At 37.3% G+C, this 24,985-nt stretch overlaps 1 protein-coding gene across 6 annotated transcripts in view; it reads right to left on the bottom strand.

The window, feature by feature from the left end:
• CDIN1 (CDAN1 interacting nuclease 1) overlaps positions 1 to 24,985 on the bottom strand; it is a 203,824-nt gene that overhangs the window by 87,499 nt on the left and 91,340 nt on the right. For all 6 annotated transcript variants that reach the window (XM_059372468.1, XM_059372471.1, XM_059372470.1 and 3 more), the window contains 3 exons: positions 21,433 to 21,500; positions 10,869 to 10,934; positions 10,166 to 10,271 (listed from right to left, as the gene is read on the bottom strand). In XM_059372468.1, the coding sequence (XP_059228451.1) occupies positions 10,166 to 10,271; positions 10,869 to 10,934; positions 21,433 to 21,500 (240 nt within the window). The remainder of the gene's footprint in view (positions 1 to 10,165; positions 10,272 to 10,868; positions 10,935 to 21,432; positions 21,501 to 24,985) is intronic.

Genomic DNA, 24,985 nt, shown 5'->3' with positions numbered 1-24,985 from the left:
TGCAAAGGGCCTAGCACAGACAAAAACCACTTTGAAAAAGAAAAATAAAAAGTTCGAGAATTTATATAGTTTCTAAAAATATAGCTATAGTGATCAAGATAGTAGAGAACTGATATAGACAAATTGATCAATGGAACAAAATAGAGAATTCAGAAAAAGGCCTACACGTAAATGATCAATTGATTTTTGACAAGTGTGCAAAGGCTATTTAGTTGTCTTTACAACAAATGGTTCTGAAACAACTGCATATTTTGCTAGAAAATGAGCTTTGATCCACATATCATGCCATATATAAAAATTAACTGCAAATAGATGCTAGACCTAAATGTAAATCTAAAATAAATCTTTTTTTTTTTTTTTTTAAGATTTTACTTATTTATTTGACAAAGAGAGAGCGAGAGCACACAAGCAGGAGGAGCAGAGGGAGGGGGAAGAAGACGACTCCCTGCTGAGGAGGTAGCCTGATACGGGACTCTATCTAGGACCTTGGGATCATGACCTGAGCTGAAGGCAGACCCTTAACTGACTGAGCCAACCAGGTACCCTAAAATAAATTTTATAGGAAAAAAGGGGGAATCTTTATGATTTTTTTAAAAGATTCTTTTCAATTTTAAGTAATCTCTACACCCAACATGGAGCTTGAACTCACAATCCCAAGATCAAGAGTCACATCTTTCACTCACTAAGCCAGCCAGGTGCCTCTGCGATTTCTTTAGATCTTTTAATCTTTAAGATTTCCTAGATGTGACATCAAAGGCATAATCCATAAAAGAAAACTAGGTAAATTACACTTTATTAAAATTAAATTGTTCAGAGAATGAAAAGACAAGCAACAGACTAGGAGACAATATTTCACATTTGATCACATGTCTGATAAAAGACTTCTTTTTTTTAAAAATTTTTTTCTTTTTAGGATTTTATTTATTTATTTGACAGACAGAGATCACAAGTAGGCAAAGAGGCAGGGAGAGAGAGAAGGGGAAGCAGGCTCCCCACTGAGCAGAGAGCCCGATGCGGGGCTCGATCCCAGGACTCCAGGATCATGACCTGAGCCGAAGGCAGAGGCTTTAACCCACTGAGCCACCCAAGTGCCCCTGATAAAAGACTTCTATCCGGAATTTTTTTTTTTAAAGATTTTATTTATTTATTTGACACACAGAGATCACAAGTAGGCAGAGAGGCAGGCAGAGAGAGAGAGGGAAGCAGGCTCCCTGCGGAGCAGAGAGTCCGATGCGGGGCTCGATCCCAGGACCCTGAGATCATGACCTGAGCCGAAGGCAGTGGCTTAACCCACTGAGCCACCCAGGCGCCCCCGGAATATTTTTTTTTTAAAACTTCCAAAACACAATATGGAAAGAACTCAAAAAATGAGCCAAAGACTTGAACAGTCACTTCTCCAAAGAAGAGAGGTAGCAAACAAGCATGTAAAAAGATTCTCAATGCCACTTGTCATTATAGAAATGGAAATTAAAATCACACCGAGACACTACTATACAACTCTTAGATAGCCTAAAGTTAAAAAGACAGAACATACCAGGTGGTGGGGAACACCTGAAACTATCAAACTGCTGGTGGGAATGTAAAATGGTATAGCCACTTTGGTAAACGGTTTAATCATTTTGCAGAAAGGTCAACATACATTTATTGTTACATCCCAACCATTTCATTCCGAAGTATTTGGCTAAGAGAAATGAAACCATATTTTTACATAACTATTTAAAGGAGCTTTATTGCTAATAGCAAGAACTAGAAACAACCTAAATGTCAATTAGTAGGTGAACAGATAAACAAATAATAGTATAGCTAAAGCAAAAAACAAACAAAAAACCAAATGCATAACAAAACAATACAAAAAATAAAGAGCAAGCCAAAGTACATGCTTTATGATTCCATTCCATAAAGTACATGCTTTATGATTCCTGAATCTATAGTGAAGAAAGCCAATTAATGGTTGCCTGGGTGAAGAGACTGAGAGGAAGGTCTCTAAGGAGGCCCAAGAACTTTAGGGGTGGTAGGAATGTATGTTCAATATCAATATCAATATGATAATTTTTAAGTTTATATAAACATGTGTCAAAACTTGTCAAATTGTATACTTTAAGTATATGCAGTTTATTATGTCAATTACACCTCAATAAGGCTATTTTTAAAACTATTATTTATTAAAATAGACTTGCTTTTTATGTGCAACCAACTGCAATTCAGAAATTAAAAAAAAAAAAAAAAAAGAACTCCATTTAAAATTAAACATTTCTTAACAAATGTTCCAGGTCCAGTTCTCTTCTGAATTCAGACCAATCTTCACACAGTTCAGTCAGAATTTGTGAATGCGAGCCATATACAAAAGACTTCTCTAATTCTATGGATTTCAAATCCAACAATTCAGGGGTTATTATATTCTGGGTATACTGGTATATATGACAGGCTTTTATAATAATCCTACAGATACATATTTTGAACATAGAATAAGAGCTCTTGAGAAAGCAAGAAGGAATAGCTGGCCCATTTTTCGCTAACTTTATGGAGGTAAATATCTAAACCACATGTGCTGGAGAGATTTTAGATCCGCTCTGTAAACCCATTAACAGAGTAAAGTAGCCGCTTAAAACAGATTTCTCACCACGGCTGGGCTGACATGCAACTGCCTGGTGGGACAGAAGGCATACAGGTGTGAATTCAGAGGGAAATCTAGGTTCAGGTCCCATCCCTGCAATTTATGGCCTCAGGCTTTACTATCAGCCCCCTCCATAACAGAGGGTGGGTCTCTACCACCTGTCATAATGCTTGCTGATCTGAATTTTTATTCCTTAATAAGGCTTTAATCCTCTCATCAACGCTCTGTTTGAAAACAGAAAGGCTACAAACACAAGGGCTGTTGGGCAAATACCTAGCCAAGGCTAGGTAAAGAAGTTGACATCAGTACTGCATGTAGATTTGGCATGATCACCTAAGGTTTTCAAAAAAAAAGAAAAACTCCCAAGGTCCAGGCTCTACCCAACATCAATTAAATCAGTTCCCCAGGGAAAAGACCCACATTAGTATTTTTAAAATGCCCCTCATGTGCTTTCAATACATGGTGAAGTTTGAGAATCACTGACCTACGCCCCCGTGCCATTTTCGCATCAGTTTCAATATGATCTCCAGTATTCTAGAATGAGTCTCAGAAATGGATTCTGTATTCTTGGGCTCCTAACTCTATCCATGTTCCTGGGTCACTTCCTATTGGCAGAATCTCTATTATTCTTCCCTCACTCTCTCTGTATGATCATCATGGCTGTGTTTCCATCTTCAGAATCATTGCCCAAGCATTTGCTTGTTAGTTTGGTGTGAGGCAACTTTTCTGAAGCATATGGGACCCATTAATTCTATCACCAGCAGAAGTGGGTGGGTCAGCAGAAGAGTCATCCTTTCAACAATTCTTTGATCCCCTGATTTTGGAAAACTGGTCAATACACTCTCTATTCCCCCCACTCTCCCAAATTTTGTGCATGCCTGAAGACTAATCAGATATCATTCTGAGAAACTACAATTCATTAATATTTCTTTGTATGTCTATTTGCTTTCTCTTTAGTCCTTCAACCCATTCCAGTTATTTAACAACTGTCTCTTTATTGCAAATATCACTTAACATAAGGAACATTTCTATTCCTTATTCAGTTCTGGATTTAAAGTCAACATGGAAAATAATTAACAACAGCAGTCAATATGAGTTCCTTGGTTGGGAAAATTCTTGCATTTCACATTGCAAATGCAGAAAAAAAATGTTATAAGAATTCATTCTTTTTTTAAAAAATCTATTTATCTGACAGAGATCTCAAGCAGGCAGACAGGCAGACAGAGGGAGGGGTAGGGAAGCAGGCTCCCCACTGAGCAGAGAGCCTGATGTAGGACTCGATCCCAGGACCCTGAGATCATGACCCGAGCTGAAGGCAGAGGCCCTACCTCCTGAGCCACCCAAGCACCCCGAAAAATCATTCTTATAAAAGTACTACAGACACAGCAGACAGTTCCTTCATCCTTTTCAAATATTTCGAGGTTATTCCAGCTAATAACAGTGTCAAATATTTGTCTGGAACAACGGAACATCAATATCTCAAAACCACCTCCACTCTAAGAGATGGAAAAGTAAATTATTATATTTTACCTTTAGAGAAGTCCTCTCCAGTGCATTTGCTAATTATTAGTCAATCTGTCTCTTGTTGTTGCTGATGACTACTTGTTAGTATACCGGAGCAGAGCCTTCTGAGGCTGTTGTAATTGAAGGTTTGCAAGAGCTTCTATGCTGAGGCACATACTCCAACTTAAGACAGATGTGATCAGCCTTGTTTTTAACAGGACTGAAATAACTAGAAATCTGTGATTTGGCTAATTGCAGGCTTCCAGGAAGTATCTTAATACAGGAAAAACTTTGGCCATCCTCTGAAAAAAATACCTTCCTTGACTCTAACTAGTAGGCAGCCCCATTCTAAATGCCTCACCTCTCAAGGCAGCACAGACCAGAGAAAGCAATTGCTAAACCATTGAGTAAATAACCAATCTTTAAAATATACTTAGAGGTAAGAACTTAAGTCAAATCAATTCTTGTGGCAGAAGGAATTAGCTTAGCATTGCCTCTAGGAGAGTAGACTCTCTGGAGCCAAAGGTTCAAAATTCTGACATATGGAGCTCAGCTCTTAATCTTTTCAGTGATACATAAATGTGATCAAGACCATATTTCCTCTGGTGCTCATTTCCCCTCAGATCCTAACACCAGTACAAAAAATGACTTTGGAAGATACATGTATTTGCTTCCTTTGATTCTGCTATTTAGAACGATTCAAGAGAGACTCATGGCCTGGCCCAAAACTATAGAGGATTCTGCTCTGGACCCTTTGGGTTGTATCCTAACCCATGGGGTGAGGATTTTGCAAGACCAAGGGGACATCCCACTTGCTGTATATTCCCCCAATCCCTATCTAGGCTACACTCCATGGAGCAGGGACCTTAGAACTGATCACCTACTAGCCCCTCCACCAGCCAGGTATTTTACCAGCTTTTGGGCATTTGATGATAGATATAACATGTAGATAAGATGAAACTCAGTATTAACTGGAGGAAGGTGACAAGTAAATAAGAAATTACAATATTTGACACATGTTATGAAATTACTAGCAGAACACAGGAGTGGGTATCAAACTCAAGCTTGGAATGCAGGAAGGTTTCCCAAAGGGATGTCAGCCAAGCTGAGTAGTCCAGGAGGAGTTTATCTGGCCAAGAAGGTAGATAAAAATGTCTACTCAGAAGACCTCTAAATTCCATCAAACAGGGATATACAGAAGAAAGAGACACAGGGGAACTAATATTTGTTGACTGCCAGGCACTTTGAAAGAGCTTTACGTGTTTTAAATAACTAATCTTCATGACCATGTGGTCAAGAAGGTATGACTGACACCATTTTATGGGAGAAAACAAAGATCTGGGGAGATAAAGTAAGTTGTTCCTGGTCATGGGACCGGAAAGTGGCAAGAACAGGAGAGAACAGGAGAGATTCCCTCCCTTGTTTCAAGGATCACTAAAACAGGAAATCACGTTGAAACCGAACTTGGCCTTGTGCTTGGCAGTCAGTGTCGATCCTCTCTGAGCGAAGTAAAGAGATGTATCTACAAACTGCCCTTCAGCTTCTCACGGAGGCCAGTGTGTGTCCAGAATGGCAGCTGGCAGGGCTGAATGTGCAGCTGAGATATCCACATTTGTGACCAGTAGTTGTTGGGCACTATGCGCATGCTGCCTAGCTGCTTGTGGAGTTTTGCTCTTTAGGGTCACTTAATATTACTGGAAGTGAGTGAGCACAGCGTGTCTGCTCCTACTTCTCTCAAAGGCCACATGTACGTACAGAACCCATGTATGAAACTTGGCCTCAGATTATAGAATTACTTTTTTCTTTTTCTGTCACCCTCAGATATGAAAATATACTTACTAATATAGATCAAATTGTCAAAGAATTCACATTTTGGTTAAAGAAGTCGAATGAGAAGGCTTCTGGGGTGTTGATTGTACAAGGAAATATGGTTTCTATACCATTTGTATTTATAGCTCTATGTAAATATAGGATATATAAATACATATATATCTAAATATGTAAGTTTTTTCTTTACAATCATATATAGAGCCTTATATAATTTGGGGCTATGTTATGGTCCAAGTGCTGCTTCTCAGAAGTACTCTTTATTTCCTTTAGCTCCACATAAATAGAGACTGTGGAGATCTGAGGCACTCCTTGATCAAAGTTCATACCCAGGATAGGGACTTGCACACTGGAAAGGCAGCTTACTGTTCTGTACTCAAAGACTTTGACTTCAGGGAAGGTGATGGCATTGCAAAATGTAAATTGTTCTGAGGTTAATTAATCCAGGGAAAATTCTTGATACTTTGATTACAAAGGACTGAGGGGCATACTGCATATAGTAATTAACAATAGCAACATAAAGCTCTTTAATAGAGACTTGTATTCAAACAAATTGTTGCTTATATCAGTGTTTATTCTTTCACTCGGATAGGGATAAATATTATGAAGAAAAGTCCAACCCAGTGAGGAGGGAGAGATGACTGAGGTGAGGCCATTTAGACTGGGTGGTCATGGAAGGTATCCCTGAGGAGGGAAATTTGAGTAGACATCTGAATGATATGAGAAGCTCACCATATGGAGACCCAAATGAAGAAAACTCCAAGTAGAAGAATTAGCCAGAGTAAGAGTTCTGAAGTAGAAATAAGCAGTGTAGATTTAAGGAAGGCCCAGAAAACCAGTGTGGCTACAGAAGTATAAGAGAGAGAGGGAGCCTTAGTCGAAGGGGCAGGGAGGAAGGGAAGAGACAAGTGTGCAGACAAGTAGGGGTAGAGGACAGCCAGATCATGCACGGCTCTGAATATCATGGGAAAGAGTTTGGATTTTATTTGGATTATGATGGGAAGTCACTGAGGGGTTTTGAGCAGGAAGTGACATAATCTGATTTGTATTTCCTAAGAGTCACTCTGGCCAGGGTATGAAAAACAGACCACAGGAGTGTAAAGGTTAATGTCTGGAGATCAGTTCGGGAGCTACAGCAACAGTTTAAGAGATGATGACAGACAGTGAGGTGAGGGCAGCGAAGAAGGGGATACTGAGGCATGATCTGAGTTATGACAAAGATGGAGCTGAAAGGACTTTCTTGTAGGTTGGTGATAGGTTTGGGTTTTTGGGTCGAGTATTTGGGCAAATGGTGGCACTGTTAGATGAGGTTGGGAGGAACTGGGGGAGCCCCAAGCCTGGGGAGGAAAATCAAGGGTTTAGTGTTAGACATTTTAGGTCTCAGATACCTATTGGATATCCAAGAGGAGGTACTGAATGGACTGTTGTATAAACAAATTTGTACTCAGCGGAAATATTAGGGCTGACAGCAAAAATTAGGAGTTATTATTATAGAGATGGCATAAAAACCATAGTCTCCAATGAAATCTCCAAAAGAGACCCCTGCAAGTGAAAGTGGATAGCAAAGGGAAGTGGGCTGAGCACTGAGTTCCAGGACTCAGCTCCAGTGTAGACCCGGGAGGAGGAAAAGCCAGCAAAGCAAACTGAGTATGCTGCTAGGATGGCAGGAAGCAACCCGAAGAGTATCTCTCAGAATTCAAGAAAAGATGTTTTAATAAAGATGTAGGGTCTGATCAACTTTGTCAAAGATGCTGAAAGGAAGAGTAAGAAAAAAAGGAAACTGTTGTAGAAACATTAAACTAAAATTAAGGGCTCTGTAGTTACTTATGTGAGAAAATGGGTTTTTATAAGGTCATGATTCTACAAATATTAATTGAACAGTCTTAATTGTAAAATCCAGCATTTAATCTAAAAATAGTATGACAATTTGATAACAGTATTTATGACAACTAGAAGCTTATCACACAAATAAAGTAATTAGCCCAAATGCCAACCAGCCAACAGCTTCCTTGAATGGCTACCTACAGGTGGGAGAGAGGAGTTCCTCCAGTCTGAATAATTTCGGCAACTACTTTGTGAGTTGTGTTGAGGCAAAATATGAAGAGTAGGATACCATACATTCATAAGTAGGCTAAGTTCTCCTGTCAAAATGTACTATCGTTGGTAAGTCCATATCACTATTATAATCAAAATTTCATCTCCAAGTAAATGCCTCCATGTGCCATTTTGAATATCACCACTACTTCCATTTCTTGGCCTGTCTGCAGACATTTGGTAAAACTACTGAATTCTGTGTAGAGTATTTCTTCCTTGGATGAGCTGGAACATTCAAAATCCAGGCTGACTTTCCCTTATTGCACAATATACCCTGAATGAATCATGTGCAAGGTCTGGTACATATTCAAAGAACATGGTTAGGGAATGTAAACCAATAGTCACGTAAGTAAACACATTAGAAAAAGTAGCACACAACAAAATAATCTAGAATTCAGTCCAAAGGAAACTGTATTAAATTATCCCTTGCTAAGTCTCCCTCCGGCTGGGTCAATAATGCGTAGGGGTCCCATGACTGACCAGAGTATTCAGCCTCTAAAATAGTGAGGGCTAAGCATATAGCAAGTACTCCATAAATAGTACGGTTGTTTTAGGAAAAAAAAAATACCGTGATTTTAGAATTTTCAAGTAAGCTCTACTCTTTAGAATTCCATTTGTAATTGTTCCTTATAAAAGGCTTGACCAGTACCAGAGTGGGGGAACTGTCTCCGTGCATAATGGTTTCGTTTATTAGTAGAATTAAAACTGCTTTAGCAACCTAAACTTACACAATTTGATTTTCTTGTCATTGCTTTCCCTATATCATCAAAGATGATGCTTTCTTTACTATTTCAAACTCACAAAATTGCTAAAAATCTAAAATTCAATTTGCCACATTACTGCTAATTTGAATAATGGCTGAATAAAAGATAGGGAACGCTGAAGCAGCATTGATTTCTAAAACATTTTGCACTTTTCTCCTCCATCCCTGTAAAGTAAAGCTCGGATGCTACGCACAATTACACAAGAAAATCAAGAAAGCCATTACATTCAGCATTTTGTCATGATCATTGTTACCATGGCAAAAAGTGGGCTTAGTTTAGCACAGCTGCTACGGACGAGGTCTGCTGGCCTTTTGTAAAGCTGAGTAACAATATAATACCAAATTCTGTAGCCTGTCACTGTTTTTTTTGTTTGTTTGTTTTGTTTTTGTCTTTTTGTTCTGTTTTGTTTTGTTCTGTTTTGTTTTTCTGCAGGATAAGACTATTGTGCACAGATGCTACTGTCTCATTGCTTAATGATCTGGGCCAGTGTCATCTTACTACTGTATTCTTACTGTTGGCCAGTGACTGAGGAACACAGTTAACCTAGAAAGGTTGCCCCTTGCCCTACCTCCTATCCTAAGGGGAAAAAGTGCATGGTGTGAAATGTGGCACTTCAATAATAGAAAAAAGCCAAAATTTCAACAGTTGTACTAGAAATGCAAGGGAAAGTGCAGAGTTTGGGAGCGAGAAATACAAATGCATGCAGACTAACTGTATGGCACCTTATTTTCTTTCTGAGAATCAATTATCTTTAAAATGGGGGGGAAAGGTAACTTCCTTGTGAGGATTAGCTGAGAGAATATGAAAGCCCAGGCACATGGTGGGAATTTGATAATAAAGCATCCTCCCCTTCAACCTTTTCCCTTAATTGATGAGATTTCCATGCCTTTAGGACTGTTGACCGAAGTTGGTAGGTAAACTGTTTTTCTATTGGAAGGCAAATCGTTTTGATCTTTGATATCATTTGGATACTTCCCTCAGCTGACGATATGATCTTTTTAAAGGTCTGAGAGTAAGCATAAACTTCACAGCCAAACAATAAAAAGTTAGTGTCAGTATCATAACAGGCACTCCACCTTATTATTCCTATTTTGAGCGCTACCAGTATTATCGCTGTAAAATGGAAAATGAGAGAGAGTATATACTAATTTTGACCGTATGCAGAGATTTTTAGTTTTAAAAAATGAATCCACATTATGAAAGCAGAGAAGTTTAAATTATCTGAAATGAATACATTAATCAAGTCTCGGTATTCACCAGAAACAAAGGCTACTAGCATTTTTACCAGCTAAACAAAATATTTTTTCTAATGAGATTTCAGCTGTGTATCGTTTATCTTAAGAGAAAAAGAATGGGACCTTACCTATTCCAGTAGCTCCAGAACTGGTCATGCAGGTAGGCCTGGTGGCTACATTCATCACCAAATGAGGCTTTGCTTTCAATCCAGTGAATTATGTGCCCTTCTACGGCTAAGGGACAAAGCATTACTAATACAGAGGAAAGAGAAGGGAAGATTGGAAATACTAAGCTCTATCTAGGCCTCTCTGTGCTTCACATTAATGAGCAGAGGCTCGACCCTTGCTGTCGTCGATGGAAGAAATTATAAAAAACACAATACGTTTCTACAAAGACCATTTATGCTATAATCACATCCCTTTCATTTTCATCATCATTTTCAAAAAATCCCCCTCCTGTTCTGGCACTGCCTCTGTAAGTGGACAAGTTCTGTGAAAGCAAACCCAAGTGAGCCAGCCTGGCTTTTCAGAGGAACCATGTTTAAAGATTCAGGATTTAGAGAAATGACCTAACAATGGCACCCAAAATGTTTTCCGAAGACATGTTTACTTCTCAAATTATAGGTAAACATTTTTAAGGCAGAGATTTCCTCTGACTCTATTATTTTCTACCATTCTAAAACAATCTTTTCCAATAATTTCACCCATTTAAAGCTAATCTACTCTGGAAACATTTGCTAATATTAACAAAAAGTAAAAAAAAATTAACCTATGGAGAAAAGACATCCCCTTTTACTATAAACAAATGCATAAGAGAGTTTAAGAACTTACCAACTGGAACTTGTAAAATAAAGTCTGGTGTTTTGTCATAACCCTTTGCACGGAGCTGATCTTCATCTATAGGAAGAACAAATACTATTACTTGTACAGTGTTTCATTAACAAGACAGCAATATAATTGCTTTTCTTTCTTAAAAATGTGTAAAAATTACTAATGCAGCCACACATATCTTTCTTATGCATGCACGGCTATGTCAGAATAAATGAACTTTCTTAACAAACCTGAAGCAGAGATATAAAAATGCTTCTTTGTCCCTTCTGCATTTTTATGTCTTTATTATAAATATCATTAATTCAGGCTGTCATATGCTACCTTTTTTTGGGTAATTGAAAATACTCAAAATAATGAAATATACTTACTGATTAAAAGAAAAGGCTTTCACCACCGTGAATATCACTAGTGTTATCAGGCAATATTGACAATTTACAGTAAGGCACAAGCACAGTGGCCTTTACAATTATAAAACAAATGTTTTCATTAAAGCAATTAAGAAAGTTTAGTTTCAATTAGTAAAACTATTCCTATACACAAGAACACAGAAAGGGACAAGGACAATGAGATCACTACGGAGAATTAATTGCCCTGCTTAATTCCTTTGGTATGCTATTGTTTCTGGCATTTACCAGAGTTTTACAACTAACAATATGTAATTCTGAAAAGCAAACAGGCTTTGAGATCTTTTTCTAAGTCTGTTCGATTTCCTGATCCTCTGTAAATATCAATGATCCATTCAGAAGGAAAGGAGGCAGGAAAAGGGAGCTTGGCAAAGTTGGAAAAAACTAGCAAGGTGCTTGGTTTAAAAAAAAAAAAAAATCTTCCAGTATTTTCTAAATGCTGTCCTTGACTTCTAATGGCATTACAATGTGATTTCTGAAATGAGGAGTTCTCCATTAGATTTTGGAGTGACCTGGTCATTCAATTCCAGACGTGGCTTTCTGTCTTCACCCAACCTCAACTAATGGCCCAACCAAGTAACAAGGAAGGCTGTGTGGTCTCTTAACACCTACTGGGCTGTTGACATTGTCATGCATCCCATTCGCCTTCCTGCATCACCTTTGATTAAAATTAATGGCCCATTCCCAGTGTTGGGTAGCTTATTTCCAATCCATTTGTCAGCCCAAGACAGTGGTTTCATGGCCAATGTTCAGAAACTCTGTTTTAGAACACTCTTGTGTACATCTTGAAAGGTCAGCATTTTAAACGTAAATAACCTTTTAATGACAAGACATATTCAAACTAGATATTTAAGTTTAATTTTGTTAAAAGTGGATGTCCTTTATCCAGACGTTAGAGGATACCAGAATTCAGAACAATCTCCCCTCCTTGAAATATAAAAAAATTTAAGTTAACTATTGAGATAAGGAAATACAAATTTAAATAATTTTACTTGAAAAACAAGAGAATTTGGAAAACTGGACTGCAGATGAACAAGACTGGAACAAATTTCTATGCTCTCAATACACTGGCCACAATGAGAATATTTAAAGGCAAAGACATTTATTAAAAGCAACGTAAGCGCCTTGAGCTAATGTTTCCCGTAGCTGATGAACAGTTTTAAAAGCTGGGTTGACATTAAAAAGCAGAGACCAATATTTTATTAAAACTTATCCTAGCTTGATCAACCTTTACAGATGTTAGAATCTGTTTCAGAAAGAAAAATGATTGTTTCTGAGAGCAGCTCAAAACAAAATTTCAAAGGTCACCAAGCTATCCAAATGCACATACTAAAACTCTTAAAAGCAGATGTTGCACTCCAGTTCACTGTACCAAAATTACCAACACAATACCTACAATTTAAATTTTGTCACTTACTTAATGTCACACACACACACACAAGTCGGGCAGAAAACATCAGGTGAGGCTAGGGAATCTTTCCATCCTTCACTGGAGAACTTCAAAGTATGACCACATATTTTCTCACTCCACTCTCCCCTTACCTCCCTCTATCACTCCCTCTCAGTTTGAAGTTGATCCTATAGTAATTTTACCCAAAAGGATAGCTTCTAGAAATCTGTTTCACCACCAGTGACATCACATTAAAAAAAAAAAATCAAGAGGTTAATCCACATATTTGAAATACTTTATTATGTATCTTTTCCCCATTCTTTTATTTACTAAACTCTCATTGCCTTATCATCCCTGTTTCAACCTTCACACTGTTAACTTTTATCCTAGACTTCCCAAGAAAGGAGGGAACAATGCGGGCAAAGTTCAGCGGAAATGCCAGCACAAGTACAGGGAGTAGCATTATGAGCAGGTGGCCTTGCTCACCTGGTTTAGGCCCCAGGAGAACTTTCTATCATGGATCATCCCCCTGGGAGATTTCTAAGGTCAGCCCCATCCATCTGGTCGGATTTCCTGGCCTCTGTATTATGCTCCTTTCTTGGGCTCCAGACCTTGAAAGATTCCTTCCACAACATCATTATCCAAACCATTGGGTATGGTTGACCACCTTTTTGGGGTTCCAACTCCATGTTCTAGAGGTTATGGCTCAGTCACCAGCCCACACTTCATCCTTTCTGTTCATTCTGGCTTCTTTCCCTTGTCTTATTGTGCTTATTCCTTGTTTCCCACATACTGGGTGCAAAGCATTTGCTCTGAAGACAGGAAGTGTTTCCTTCTCATTTTTTAAAGCCTATTCATTGCCCCACTGATACCACCAACGTATGCTTTGTATTTAATGTTCAAATGGCTAACTGAATAAAACACAACTACATTTTAAGGAATACTCATGCCTTCTACAAAGCCAACCTAGACTGACTTAATAACTTTCTTTCCTGATTTAATTTCTCATTAATCAACAAGGCACAGGGACAACAAATGTGGCCCAAAGTTTATTTGGTATCTTTTACTGCTATCTTTCATCCTGGGTCCCAACTGTTTGCTCTGAGATTCATCTCAATCATCAAAGAAGGAGCTGCATCTCTTCCCTTAATGCTCATGGGAAGTTTTCCTACTTTTTTTCTTAAATCTGCAATATTTAAATAACATTAGTATTATCCATTCCTTTAAGTAAGGGCAGAATTCCTCACAAACAAGTGAGCCTGGTGCTATGGTGGGGTAGCTCTTTGGTTATTTTTCCCATTTCTTTGATGGCTACCAATCTGTTTCAATTTTTGTCTCTTCTAACAGTTAGTTTTGCAATTTCTATTTTCCTTGAGAATTACACATTTTGTCGAGGTTTTTATAGCTCTTTGTACATACTGGAGTCAAATGGTTACTTAGGATTCTTTGAACTTCCTAAGTAGAAAATTGGATGTTTCAGTAACCTAATGTTTTCTTCAAGAAAAAAAAAAAAAAAAATCAGAATTAAGGGAAAAAAGAAGAATAATGTAAGCTAGAAAAGGCAAAAAAGAGTAATAGCAATCTTTAAGAATAGTGCTTTTAGTATTACTTCCCAAAATGTTGGGGATCAATATGAAATCCATCTCCAATCCTGTATAACTATCTTTTTTTCACTGAATATAGCAAATATGAAGTAAGGCTCATATTTAAGGTGTATGTTAAAAACACCCAATATATTTTGTAACTACTAAGCTTGTTGATGTCACAGTTCAAGGGCTCATTACCAAAATTAACAGAATATTCTTGCTTAAAAGCAGACTTCTTAGCCTTGAGGTCCATAAAAATGTGGGGTTTTTAGATAATGTGTGTGACTCATGAAACACAGTATTTCTGAACTTGTAAAGTCTTAGAGATTGCTAGTTCAGTAGTCCAGAGGAGTGAGGTGACTCACCATGACGTAGGCTTCTTGGATAGCTAAAGATACATCAACCAAGTTCTAGTTCGTCCAACAGACTACAGACCACTTTTAATTATGGCAAATATTTAAACTTGATCATGTGTAACATTTATGAAGTAGCGAAAAATTCTTATTCTCCTTCTGGAGGATCTTAAAGCATAGGAGGGGTGATGGCCATCTGTCCTATATTATTTGGGTGACATGTGCCTAAAGAGGAAATGAACTAGATAATCTCTTGATTTCTAGCATTTCAGTGGCCTTCTCTCCAACTGAAGTTTTAAAAAAATCAATGAGACTACATCCACAGATAAAACTGATGTTAAATTTTTAAAAGCAACCCAGGTCTTCATTTAGTTTTAAGTTGTCAGGCCTGCCTTTAGAGGGCATTTAAAAAAGGAATTACACATACGTAAAGAACACTGTGAAAGTTTAATTTCTCTGGCCTTTTAATTACCCTCTCCTCTAAATGCCCCAAAATATCCAAAGCAATTAAGTACTAATTACACAATTTCTTTTTCTAAAATAAAGGGCTGATTTTGAGTCAGAGAACAAAACACATCTGAAACTAGTTAACATATACTTAAGAATCATAGAAGGGCATGAGGACTACCAAGGAAAGGTTTGAGGTTTTGTTTGTTTTATTAAAAGGCTTTAAATTTTTTTTAAGAAATACAGTTTTCCCCCGGAAAATTATGCAAAATTCCAGTTCATGACATCTGAAAATGAAAAGTAACATTCTGACATGGCCTTTTATCTATGAATTTGTCCAAAGGTTTCTAAAGTGCTAGGTTAAAATACACTGTCTGATGAAAAGAATCTTAACACCTATTACGTTTCTATTAAATTGAGGAAAGGCAAAAGATATACGTGAACACAAATGAAAACTACAGTATATCTTTTCTATTCTAGGATTTTGTTTTTTTGTGTGTGTGTGTATGTTTTCCAAAATGCTGTCTCATTTAATACTTGGAGCTATGACCTTCATATCCGTATTTTTATGTTCTCAAAGAGTGAGTTTCACAGTCTTTTCTACCAAATTTAAGAAATCAGCAAGGTTTCAGCAATAGATGTTACTAGGATATGCATACCATAGGCAAAGGTATACAGAACAGATATGCATTTAATGGGGAGACCCACAGCACAGATAAACAAAATCTTCAGAGAAACCCAAACTTCATTACAGCCATTAGTTTCAATCTCTTCCCCCAAAGCCTCTTATCAAAGCTACTAATAAGGAATACAACTGACTGCTCTGACCTTGTCCTTTGCTTATGTCTTCAGGGGACAATACTAGTGAAAACTGAAGTGCCCTAAAGATAGGAAACAAATGGGAGGTCACAAAGCCAGGACAGTACAGAGTAGGGCAGAGCAGGCTGGTCCCTGCCAACCAGCGGCTGTGAAGACAGGAAATATGAAAATCAATAACAGAAGTAGAACTCTTCTATATGGGGTTGAATGCCATAAAAGAAGGGACACATCAGAATGGTTGAGTGAAAAGGGCAAGTTGTTGGAAAGGCATCGGCCGGGGCTAGTTTCCACTAAACAGAACAAGGGCATTGGATGGAACACCTTCCAACTTCCACATTCTGAGGAATGGCTGATGTTATCCTTTGGTTCAGTTTTTTTTTTTTTTTTTAAAGCTGTCGTATTGATGTCAGACCCTTTTGCAGGGCCAGCTCCATTTGTCCCAGAACAAATCTCAATGAGGAAAAGAATATTAGCAGTTCTGAGACACAAAAAGGATCTTCTACACACATACACACACATGCATGCACTCTAGAGGCCAATCTCACAACACAACAGATTTGATTCACAATGCCTTTTCATCATGGGGACTAAAGCTCCAAAATATAATTAATTTTCTGTGGAGTGAGATATTTGAGTTTTTTGGTCCTGCATCCCATTCTGTCAGGCACAGCTATCCTACTCTGATGATGTGATTCTGATTCTGGGGAATGACCAATAATGTGAACCCCAACTATCAGCCTCAAGGGTGGACAGTTGTAGCAGATTAGAATCCTTCCTCAGTTGCATTATGGGGCTGAAGAGATTGACCAACTTGTCTCTGGGACTAAGAAGTCTAAGGAATAGACAACAAGCAACTACGAAGGATCATCTTTATTGCTTAAGAATGAAGCCACATAGAAAAAAAGAACACAAGAGGCAGAAAAGAGACTGATGACATTATTATTTTGTCTTCTGGATTCTATACACACCAGAAGCCAACTTTTTTCCTTTGGACTTTCCAGACACACATCCTTGAATATGTGTATAATGTAGTTTGACTTGATTTTTGTTACAAACAAGCAGTTCCAGTGTCTCATCAGTGGCCAGGAAAGCAGACAATCAGCAGACATGAGTTATCTGCCCAGAGCCATGAGGAGGGAAGGGCCCAGAGTAGAAAGACTATTAAAGTGGACAGGGAAAGCTGTCATCAAAGTTCCAGGGACTGTGTTGTCTTCTGCAGCATATGTGTATCTGATTCTCTTCTCCCGGTCCCAAGAAGTCCACACAAGCATATTAAGTAAGGGGAGTAAGCTGATCCCGCACCATGACAATTTCCTCAAGAAGGAATAAGGACCTAGTTCCCTATATCCCATTTCCAATATCACATTCCCATTATTCTGAAAACTGCATCTTATTTTTATCCTTCAGAGAGATAGGAATTTAAATACTTGATACCTTATGAAATACCCAACCATGTCATTTCCCTTTAGCCTATATAATCATATGTTTTATTTCTAGTCTCTTATTCTCTACTGCTAACATCTGCCCATAAACACCACCTTAGCACTTTAAATCTCATCTGTTCCTGCTGCCTGTTCACCTGAAGTCATAATCCCCCGTTTGTCACATCATAATCACTCCCCCAACAGAGCACTGTTGCTTCAGGTGGGGAATAAAGCAGCAGGAGCAGATGAACTCCTAGAAGCAAAGATCCTAATTTTTTACAGCAAGGGACATCCCTCACTAAGCCTCCTTGGCTTTACAGATTATACCCTCCTGGAGTCCTACAGAGTTACACACGAATGCTAGAAAAGCACCCGTGTAAAATATGCCGGTTTGTCATACGGCAAGACCAAACATGGGACGGTGGGGCAGGGAAAAAGCAACTGCATCTCAGGTGTCACTCAAAATAATTGTTAGCTCCTACTAACAGGGCAACATTCACTGGAAAGAATACCGTTATCTCCAGAGCCATCCTTATTAAGCCAAATGTAACAAGAATTTGCACCAGACAGTGGCTGTGGAAGGCACTAATGAAAGTCCCCCTGACCTGGAGACATGCCAGCCCATGGAGGATGAACAGTTTGTTTCCAGTCTCGGATAAGCTCTTTCACAGTCTCTGACAGTGCACAGAGTCTCATCATCTTCTCACTATCACTGTTTTCCTTTCCTCCCTTGTCTTTTGTCCAAAGCTCCTCCTTACCCCTGAGAAGGAGAGGCTGGGGGTAAGGGGAGACAACAAGACATGGTCTCATTAATCACCAGAGAGAGAAAAATCAAAACATCTCCTCCAGTCGTTAAAGTACATTTTCTATTTTGTTGATATTAGAAATGGAACGGACCCTTAGCAGAGGGGATAAGGATGATCACAATGCTTATTGCTCAATTTAAAGCTTAAAAAGGGCTCTTTGTGCATCTATACCTAGGAGCCGGCAGCAGGTTCTTCACATCTTCTCAGACTTTAAATGCTGATCAAGAAATGTTAATTCTATAGTACTGTCCTTGGAAAGAACTGACACAAACTTACCTGAAACTTATCTGAAATTTTCCTGGAAGGTTCCATGTTAGATTCAGCTTTTATTTATTTATTTATTTATTTAACCCTAATGGTGCCTGCCCAAAGTAAGTACTTAAAAGATATATGTCTGCTGAACCATTGGAAGAAAAGACTGGTTAGCACAGTGCTAAGATAACCAAGTTAAGAGCTCAACTAGCCAGCCTAGAAACACATGGTGACAGGAAGGTGATGGTGAGAGAGCAGATGCATATGTGAAATTCTATCACCACTTCAGGAAAAGTAGCTTATGAGCCAGTAGCATTTTTTTCTATGTAAACTGTACCTATTGATTTTTAGTATAATCTATACCTTTTTTTCAAAAGTTTACTAGATGTAGCACGACAACAGCCTCAAATGTATTTCTTTTTATTATCAAGACTATCAAGTGAGAACCTACTGAGATGCACTGGAGATGGGACTGAATTCTTGCTGGGCTGGACATAGCAACAGTGTGTATCAGTGTAAGCATCAAGAGGGGATAGAACGCTTACCATTGTCTTCACACTAACTAGTGTAGAAAACATGCTCAACAAAAGTTAGCTGAAAACAAGGCATGAATAATAAATAAAACAATTATAAGACCTCTGAGAAATTGCTAGAAATTAAATGTATACATTTGTTTACAGCTTATCTCCCTACTAGACCATAATTCCACAAAAGCAGGGACTTCATCTGACTTAATGTTTCGTTCCTAATAAATAGTACCTAACTCAATAACTTATTTTTGGAATAAATGAATAAATGTATGAATAAAACATATTTTTTTTAGTTGGAAAAACTAAACTTTATTTATTCAACTTTGATTTTTCTGAATACAGTGCACCTATCCACAGAAGTACAAATAGATAAATTTATAAAATAGGATAAATCCATGAGTACACAAATCTTTAATGAAAAGGGCTCTTCTTTTTTTCTTTCCAATAGTGCCTGGTTAAATCTTGTGCCATAACAACTGTTCAGAGTATGGTTATGGATCAAGGAAATTAAAAAAATTATTAGTGTTAAAATAAAGGTTATTTTTATTTTTCTCTTCTATTGGTAAAAAGGTCATAGAAGATATGTATTTTATAAAATTACATATATAGCACAATGAGTGGAAAATTTAGAATGGTATAGACTTTCAGGGAAGTCGTAATTCTTAAGAAGGGTTAATATGTAAAAATAAGAATCCTTGTTTTTTTGAAAGTAGTGAACAGATTAGAAACCAAAAGAATGAGAGAGAGAGAAAGAGAGGGAGAGATCAGTTTTACTTTTGCTTCTAAAAGAATCAAAGTAAAACTAACATGTTTGTTAAATAGCTCTGCAACAAAATTCAAGATGTATACATGTAAATGAGAAAACATCAGATTACTGGTCTATTTATAAACCAATATTTTTCTATAGTCAATTTTAAATGATAATCTATCTAAATTTACCTGGCACAGTACTTTAGACCTAATTTATCACTCTGAAGGAGTATACACAAGGTAAAAGAAAACCCCAGAACAATATTTCATACAAGGCTTTGACTTCTCATGCTTTAACTTGTAAATAAACTTGCTACATTAAAATGCTTAAAATGCATAGAATAAATTAATTTCTTTGTATGCTGATAAGAAAATGCTTAACAACAACACTGATGTTACATGGAGTCAGCTAAACATCCTATAACTCATTTAAAGATCAGTTAAGTATCACCTTTGGGTTATACTTTAATAAAATAGTTATTATTTACTTCAATAAAATAGTTATCTCTAGACCTGATAACACAGAGAACTAGATGGGACCCATGAATAGGAAGTCCCCTTTCTGAACTTGTATGCAAGTACTAATGACTCTGGCCATGTTTCTGCAATGTCTTTGCAAGTCATGGTCAATTCAGTCTAACAGTTCCCAGAATTAAGGGAGTCAAGAACCTGGAACTCAGTTTAGATCATATGTAGGCCTTTGGCTCCTCCTCCCGTACATGAAAAACTTGCTACTTTTACATACTGAAGTGTAATTCACTAATTTGAGGCCATTTTCCTAAATCAACTTTCTTTAGCCCCTGCTAGAGTATATGAGATCTCTCATTTCAAAATTATCAACAACCTGATAACACCTTCAATTCCATTCTCCAGCTCATTAATAAAAGTATTAAATACTAAGACTTAGAACAGACTTTTTGCAGGCCTGTCTTCAACATCCCCCCCCAACCCAACTTGATGTAAGACCATCCAATGGACTTTTCTTGGCCAAATCTTTGTCCATTTTTGGAATAAAAGCGTGTAAACCAATATTCTGTGATTTTTTCAACCTAAAAAACACACTATGCAGACTTAAATATCTACATATCACAGATGTGTACAATGAACATTTAGGTTTATATACAACCTTTAAAATTATCACATCACAATGGAGAAGAGGAATTAATTCACTGTAGAGTACTTTATGGTTTCTGTGATCAGTTATCACATGTATGCCCTTCAAGGCTTAATTTTAATGCTTCAGATGTTGAAAGAAATGATAATCTGTAACAAGATTCCATATTGGCACACACACAAAAACACATGTCCATGTATACATGTGAGATTTTAAAAAATCACACTACATCTATAATGACAACTAATGTCTCTCATAAAAATAATAAAAGCTTATATTTGACTCTGATTCCATATGTGAGACAAACATATCCAACATGAATTTTTCTAACTATTCTTCTTAACATGTAAAGCATTTTATAGACAATATTTCTTTTGTTTCTTTCTCATAAGGCTTAGATTATGGCTAATATCTCATGACACCAAAAGTAATACTGCAACAGATATTAAAGCATTTTTTCAGCCACTTATTCTATAAAATATTAATTGAAAGCCTGTGCATGTGCTGTATATATAGGGATTAGGTAACTGAGTTCCTGCTCAGTTCTAAATCAATAAAAGATAACATGCACAGCATCAATCATCGTTCACTCTTCCTTTAGTACATAATAACTGTGAGTGGAAGATTTTTAAAAATATATATTTAAGCACTCATGGAGATATTACAAGCGAGAAGGATGTGATACTTACCTAGGAAGGACAGATTTTTCTCCAGAAGCATGTCTCTTAGCAGGACTTCATGTTCATGGCCAATGGCACTGAGAAGTTTTAGTTAAGGAGGGTAACACAGGTGGAATTATACAATTAAAAATACGCTAATACCAGGTCTCTACTTTGAGATGGAATGGAAAATAGAGTAATCATAGCAACTACTTCCTCCATTAGCCCACATCTCTGAGGAATGAGATTTCATGCATGCCCTCATTTAAATGATTCACTGGAATCTTCTTATTTCTGTAATGTTTACAAGCATTTGGGCAACTAAAGATTTGTAAAGGGATGTGTACCTTATATTCTTTTGAGAGGAGGGGGAGTCATTTTAAACGTCCTTTGTACTATGTTAAAATCCCTCCATTCAACTAGTACATTTATTAAGCACTAACTAAGAGCAGCAAAGAATACCAGCCAGGCTTTGCCTTAAAGGAGTTTCCAGTCTTACAGAGTTCTTTAAATCGTCTAAGAATCCATACTTATTCCAGAGCCAGCATTTCTAGATTCCATCCCACTTTCAGCCTTCAGTTGGTGATGCTCTGTGATGTGGGAAGCCAAATAGCTGACTTGCTGAGAATTCCAGGCACCCTGCAGGAAAATATTGCATGTTGCAAAGGACTGTGTGTTGGACGCGTGGGTGCAGAGGACGCTTCAAGTCTTCCTCGTGCACACACATTGTCTTATGGGTAGAAATAGATATGTACAGGCACATGTAAAGTCTTGGCATGATTACTATGAGTTATGTACTGGGTTTAGTACTTTATGTATGTTATTTCCTCCTTAGTTATTATCATCCTTATTTTACAGATGAGGAAACCAAGGCTTAGAAAGGAATGCATACACAGTCATATGGTTCAAATGTGCCAAGCAAAGGATTGGAACACCACAAAGCCTTTTGTATGACCTCCATACAACTTCCTGAAAAGTACTAAATTTAATTATGCAAAAATTATTTTAATAATTTATTTATTAAATAATAAATTTAATAATTAATAACAATAATAATTGCTACTAGCTAATATTTCTTAAATACTGTAACACTAAGCCTTGGTATTAAACACCCGGGGTTTAATTTTTTTTTTTTTTGTAATTCCTCAATAAACTTTGGTTATTTTATTGCTATAGTTTCAAAGATTCATTACATTCTGTTGCTCACACATGCATATGCCATTTGTTTCATTACCGACTTAGTTACTGACAACTCATGCTGTTCAAGCCAGAACGCAGGAGTCCTCGGTGCCTACTTTGCTCCCACACTCCTTTCAGTACATGCGCAACTCTTATTGGTGTCAACTTACAACTAAATGCAACAGTCCCCAAATTTTCACTACTTCCTCTGCTACCATCCCAGCCTATCATTTCTTTTTTAATTTTTTAAAAATTGTCATCCCAGTATAGTTAAAATACTTACTGATATATTAGGTTCAGGCGTACAATATGGTGATTCAACACTTGCATACATCACCCAGTGGTCATCACCCAGTGCACTCCACGATCCCCATCACCTCTTTCACCCATCCTCCCACCTACCTACCTCCTGTCTGGTAGCCATCAGTTTGTTCTCTATAGTCAAGAGTCTTGTTTCTTGGTTTGTCTCTCTTTTTTCCCCCTTTGCTCTTTTGTTTCTTAAATTTCATATATGAATGAAATATGGTATTTGTCTCTGACTGGCTTATTTCACTTAGCATTATACTCTCTAGATCCATCCATATCATTGTAAATGGCAATATTTCATTATTTTTATGGCTGAATACTATTCCATTGTGTGTGTGTATGTGTGTGTACATACACTACATCTTCTTCCTCCATCTATTCCTCTATCTATCAACGGACACTTGGGCTACTTCCATATCTTGGCTATTGTAAATAATGCTACATAAACATAGGGGTGTAAGTATCCCTTTGAATTAGTGTTTTTGTATTTTGGGGGGTAAAGACTCAGTAGTGTGAACACTGGACCATAGGGTGGTCCTATTTTTAACTTTTTGAGAAACCTCCATACTGTCTTCCACTGCAACAGTTTCATTCCCCCAATGGGGCAAGAGGGTTCCTTTTTCTCCACATCCTCGACAATACCTATTTCTTGTGTTGTGGATTTTAGCCATTCTGACAGATGCGAAATGACATCTCATTGTAGTTTTGATTTGCATTTCCACATGGTTGCCATCTTATTTAATCTTCACCACCACCACATGAAAAGGTACTATTATTAGTCCCATTTTTATAATCACAGAAAGCAAGGTTCAAGAAGGCTAAGGAACTTGCTGAAGGTCCCATGGCTGGTAAATAATTACATCAGGAATAGGACTGGGAATTCTGCTCTATTTTCCAAAAGGATGAGACTGCACAAAGTTTGAAAAGAGCATTATCCTATGCTGGTACTCGATTCTGTCAAAAGCATTTGATATTATTTATCTGATTCCTCATTGGATAATGTCAACCTGGTCGTGTAACTCCTCAGCTTACCAGAGACTCTAATTCTGATCATGCATTCCAAGAGGGCAATTTAAATAAAACAAAATGTATGCATTATTTGTTTAAAAAATTCCTATCTGCCCTTTATCATACAGGTGAATATCATTTAAATCATAATTTGAGAGATGTGGCCACTCATGTCCACCATCAAAATGAGCCCCAAGTCTTCATCATTGTAATTTTTCCTTCTGTTGTCTCCTCCCCTCACCATGCACATGGCTGTGATTATTTAATTTCTAATTGGAAACAGAATAAGGAACAAAAATTTTCAAATCACAAAATTTCATACATTTGTAGAGTCCACTGAAGACATGTGATGAATACGTCTCAACGGTCTCTCATTATTAGGGGCAACCCACATGTTAGAACTAAATTATTTACTTCTAATCCACATAAATGTGCTCTCACTTTTATTGTTGTAAATTATTTACATCTAAAATGTTGAATCATGAAACTGAGGTTACTGATGGTACAGAAATGAAACCCACAGCATTTTAAGCTTCCTGCATCATTATCTCTCCTTGCTACTCTGTTCAGGTCTTTGTGTAATAGCTGTGTCCTAGAGTCACACTTGGGAAAGTTGAGGTGGCTGCTTTCTCACACCTTTTGTGTCAGTGACTCTATTTGTGGAAGGAGGGGTGTGGATGAACATGGCTATGCAGGAAAAAATGTAGTAGACACCAAAAGAAAAAGAAAGCACAATGACAATTTATATACGCTTAGCTACTGTGCTTTCCATGGTGTCTTATTTGTAAATGACCAATTTCCTTTATTCTACTTACACAAATGTCTACATGTAACATTTTCATAATGGAGTAAAAAGATTTTTGCTCCTATTCTATTTACTAAATGTGTACTTTCTTTCTTACAAAATGATGTAATTTACCGACAGTAAGCAATGTAAACATTACTAAATTATCAGAACAACACACAAATAGCATTTTCACTCACATGGAAAACTACTAATTTTTATTCAGTGTGAAATAAAGTAATTCCTGTGGATCCATCTAGAAAACATCTATGCAAGTATATTTACATTATATGAAACTACTACTAC

Source organism: Mustela nigripes, chromosome 13, assembly GCF_022355385.1.
Source record: "Mustela nigripes isolate SB6536 chromosome 13, MUSNIG.SB6536, whole genome shotgun sequence".
Lineage (NCBI taxonomy): Eukaryota > Metazoa > Chordata > Mammalia > Carnivora > Mustelidae > Mustela > Mustela nigripes.
Note: the sequence above shows the minus strand (reverse complement) of the source record. Positions and strands in the feature narration are given on the sequence as shown.